Source organism: Blastomyces dermatitidis (genome assembly GCF_000003525.1).
Source record: "Blastomyces dermatitidis ER-3 genomic scaffold supercont1.3, whole genome shotgun sequence".
Classification (NCBI taxonomy): Eukaryota; Fungi; Ascomycota; class Eurotiomycetes; order Onygenales; family Ajellomycetaceae; genus Blastomyces; species Blastomyces dermatitidis.
The window spans coordinates 7,219,400-7,224,375 of record NW_025544776.1 but is presented as its reverse complement, the minus strand read 5'-3'; the positions used below and the strand labels follow the sequence as shown (position 1 = coordinate 7,224,375).

General features: G+C 35.9%; 1 protein-coding gene across 1 annotated transcript; it reads right to left on the bottom strand.

Moving 5' to 3' along the window:
• Nucleotides 1–2,668: 2,668 nt before the first annotated feature.
• BDCG_16788 (uncharacterized protein) lies at nt 2,669–3,124 on the bottom strand (the record flags this gene model as incomplete). Its single annotated transcript, XM_045425986.1, has 1 exon — nt 2,669–3,124. The coding sequence occupies one exon, from the start codon at nt 3,122–3,124 to the stop codon at nt 2,669–2,671; it is 456 nt and encodes a 151-aa protein (XP_045280640.1).
• Between the last annotated feature and the right edge of the window lie 1,852 nt (nt 3,125–4,976).

The following is a 4,976-nucleotide window of genomic DNA, read 5'->3' as shown; positions in this document are numbered from 1 at the left end:
TTACTCACTAGATATTTCATCAGCATATTGTTCAAGATTTCATTCAAGCATTTCATCTTCTCATTTATCTGTGAATGATATAACATTGTTCTACAATGTCTTGTCTGTAACTGGCTCACAAAATGCCTCATCACTTCTCTCACAAGGTTCATATCATTATCAGTTAGAATCTCGCACGGCATTTCATAGTTAATATAGATCTCATCATGTAGAAACTTCACTATCATCTTCTCTGTTATCTCTGAAACTGCTTTTACAACTGGCCAGTCAGTAGCATAATTAATAGCAGTGATTATTCATCAATTTTCATTTGACATTCACAGCAATATGTCTATGAGATTCACTTCTTATCATTTGAACAGTTATATCATACACTTTATCTGATGTTACACTTTCTCACATTCTAATTCTTTCTTAGATCCTTTCACAACCTGGCAATTCAGGCACTTGTGAGTATACACCTGGATGTCCTCAGCCATGCTTGGCCAGTATGCTCTTGATTTGAGTACACTCATGAGTTCAGGGCTTTCTAAGTGGCTGAATTCCTTGTGCATGCAAGTCATCAAGTCACATCTAAATGAAGGTTCTAGATAGAGAGCTTCTGTGTATTCTAGATCGCGGTAAAGCACAACATCATTTTCATTTCTCAATTTCCCCAGCTTGAAGTTCAGAAGCATCTCTTCTACTACTTTCACAAGACACTTGTCATCCGACATCTTGTCATTCTTCAAGTGAGAGATCATGATGTCCACTCATTCTGATTTCTTACATTTCCTCAGCATGTTTAACATGAACATTCCTTGTGCCTGGTTCGCAGGACTCTCACCCATGAAATCAGGTCTGCAACTGATTGCATTCAGCACCACTGTGTCTGATCTCTTTCAGTATTTGATATAAAGATTGTACACTTGGAACTCTGAGATTCAATGTGCTAAATGTTTGAAAGGTTCTATCATTGATTGTAGATAGATGAGGCTTTTATGATCCATGATCATCATTGTTATATGCCTGTTATCAATATATCTATCTCACAACATCAGCATGTGCTTGATCACTAGCAATTCCTTTTCATACACTGAGTAATTGAGCTCAGCGCCTGATAGTTTTCTATCATCATACATCATCAGATGCAGCTTGTCATTCTTACTCATCTGTAGAAGAGTGCCTCTGATAGCTCATTTGAATGCATCTGTCTTAATGTAGAAAGGTTTATTATGATCTGGTTGAATAAGCACTGAGAATATTATTACACATTTCCTCAGTGTGAGAAAAGCCTCTTCACATATGGCATTTCAGATAATTGAATGAAACTTCTTCTTTCACAGATTTACATTCATTTCTCTTAAGAGATCTGAGAGTGATGCAGATATTCATGCAAAATTCTTGATAAATCTGCAGTAATATGAGATCAACTCAAGAAACTGTTATACATGATGTACATTTCTCAGCTGCGGTCAATTTGCTATGACATTCAATTTCTCTGAAATGAGATATATACAGTCATCACTCACTACATATCTCATGAACTTCAACTCTTCCATTTCAAACACACACTTGGTTGATTTGATGTAGAGCTTATACTCTGCCAGAGTTGTAAGCACTTCATTGAGATGCTTCAGATATTCATTGTATAAGTTTGAAAAGACTAGAATATCATCAAGATATACAAGACATGAGGTTTCATTCTGTTTATGAAGAATTGTATTCATCATCATTTAAAAGATGATGAGTGCATTTGTCAGATCAAATAGTATTACTAGAAATTCAAACTTTTCTTATTACATATTAAACACAGTTTGCAGAACTGACAGTTCATCTACACAGATCTGCCAGTATTCTGAGAGAAGATTGATCTTCAATAGATATCAGGTGTTTCCAACTGTATTCAACTGTTATTGAATTCATGATAGTGAATATTCATTCTTGATTGTAAGCTTGTTGAGTGCTTGATAATCAATACATATTCATCACTCTTCACCTGCCTTTTTCACAAATAGAACTGGAAAGCCCCACGCACTTGATGAGAATCATATGAGATCACATTCTAGAAGGTCTGTGATCTGACACTTCTGTTCTTCAAGATGCATTTGTGACAGAGAGTACATATTCTGGTTGACTGGTTTTGCATCCTCTGTGTCAATCTCATGTACAAATCCTCATTCCAGCAGTAATTCTGGTGAAAGATCTGTTTGAAAGATCTTTTCATACTTCTTCAGAAGCTTCTTCATACACTTATTCTCCCACATATCTTTTATCTTGATTTCCTTCACTTCCAGGTTCTGTATGATATACAGAATGCTTTCAGATAAGGTCTTGTGAATCATTCTCTTTGCTTATTGATATATAAGCAGATTTAACCCTTCTATACCAGAGGTGTGGAATGTCCTTCTCATATCAGTTGGTAGAATTGTATGAATCATTTTCTTTCTATCAGTCAACTGCATATAACATGTATGCCATTGAATCTGCAGATTGAACCTTTGAAATCAATCAAGTCTGAGAATAAGATTGTATTCCACATTCTGCAGCTCTCACACTCAAATATAACAAGATCATTCTCTGAAGTGCAAGGGAACTCTTACTTTTGCAGGTGATATCAAATATCAGTTATCAGATAATCTTATGCATCAGAGATTCTTCACTCAGCAGATCTCTTTCAATCTTTAAATTATATGATTATCAATATATTGTGTTGAAGCTTCTGTGTCCATCTAGCCGACCGCTCCACCACGAACTCGCTCGATTTTTCGAATAAGAACCCGCCGATAGATCCATCGAAAAGCCCTCGATCATACGAGCATTCTGACCCCATCGCCGACCGCATACCCTGTGTGGTGGTGGAGTTATCCAGCCAAACGTGAACCGGACGTTGTTCAAAACTCCTGTGTGGGAGTATCCCCCGTTCTCCCCTACCACACCACAACCCCGGGCCAAAGTGCCATACAAATTGTAAGGTGAAGAGACCTAGCCATATGCACCAATCTTCTCGATTTTGGAAGATCCCCGATCTGTAGTTGTGGAGATATCTGAGGAGCGACCTCCGCGAAAACCCTGTCCATCTTTGATGTTCCAAAACACCAACGCCAAGTCCCACCGTTGTACCGCCCTTCCTAATCTGGCCCATCCCCGGCAGAAAAATACAAAAAGATACCTCGGCGATAATATCAAGCACATAACCAACGGCCACTTCTGAAGTGCAACCTCCGCGGTCTGTCTTCAGTGTATCTGAACATCAACGCCAAGTCTCGCCCTCGTACCACCCCTCTCAACCTGGCCCATCCCCGACAGAAAAGTACAAAAAGATACCTCAGCAACTGTACTCAATACATAATCGGCAGACACGACAACTATAAAATCAGTATATCCCAAGGTCTGACTGAGCCTTTGATCCCTGCACAGTGAGATATATTAAATCTAGTTTTAATACCTCAATATTCAATAGATTCTGCAAGGGATTGAGAACAGCAACACTAGGTTTCTATTGAATTTGAGAATTAACTCTATATTGATATAATCATTGACAAAGTCTTCTATTTTGAGATATAAATAACCAGTTCCTCTACATCCCGCTGGCAATATTTATATTATCATATAGAAACAGACTTATATTCTCTATAATATCAAGACTCTGAAGAGGAAAAGTCTTGATAGAGGGTATACAGTAGTGCATATCTTAGCAGTTTCTATCTCATTCTTCTGCAGCAGTTAATGCAAAAAAAAGATTTTAGAAATAGTTTTTTACTTCTCTTAAAAAAGTAAGGTGTTTTTCTCTGGGTTTTACACAATATTCTTACAAAGAATTAAAAACAGAGTTGTTTTCTGTCATAATTTCATATTCTTTTAAGTAAGAATTACTTTTTCAGTGGCTGAAGAGCTTTCATTAATACTTAATTCTTTTTTACACTCTTTATTAACTGATTTGAGTTGCACACCTGTTGTGTGAGAAGAATTGAATAATTTAGAATAAAATTGAATAGTTTTAATCAATTTCTCTTCAAAAAATTGATTTATTTTTTGTCAGTTTTTCTCTCAAAAACTGTCATATCATCTGATTTACTATCAATTGATATCATACTTTTCCTCACTGTATCCCAAGAAAGAGATTGTAAAGATTTTATTGATTTATCTTAAAAATCAATTTTAGTTTATTAGATTCTCTTCAAAAATCTAACCTAGTTACTGAACTAGTGTGGAAAAAATCAGGTGTTTTATACACAAAAGTCTGCGATTCTTCTTTTGAAATAGTCTGACCAACTTTTCAATTGAAAACAGACTTAGAAACCTCTTAATTGAAACAGTCTGACCAACTTTTCAATTCAAAAGAGTTTAATAAATATCTCAATTGAATTAGTCTGACCAACTTTTCATTGAGTAAGAACAATGAGTTCAAAAGTACACTCAGTTGATGTGGAAAAAGATGCTTTCTCAAATGCTATTCCTGAGATTGAAATTCTGAAGAGAAGAAAGAAAGAAGAGATAGAGAAACAACAAGTTCTTGAAATACAGGAACTTGAAAAAGCAAGTAAAATTCTTGGAAAGCAGTGTCTGAGTGAGATGAATGAAGAAGTTCTGTTAATTCTTCATGCTCAGGCTAGACAACTACAGGAAGTGATCAAGTTCAAACTTGGAATTTCAAACACAGTTCAAAAAACTTTGAAAATTTCTAATACAATCACTGACTCTTCAGTTTGCTCTTCTTTCTTTTCTACTTCTTCTTCTTCTCCTTCTTTGAATCAGAAGAAAACATATGCTCAAGCAGCTGAATCTGCTGTCTCTAAACCTGCTGTCTCTAAACCTACTGTCTCAAAACCTGCTCAAAATTCTGAGAAAACTGAGAAGAATACTGCTCATGCCTCTATTCATAGAAAAGTGGAAAAGAAAATGCAAAAAGAGAAAAACTTTCAAATCTCCAGAAATAGAAGACTTATTCTCAAAGTCTCAAATCAGGACATTCTGCAAAGAAACAAGCTAAACTC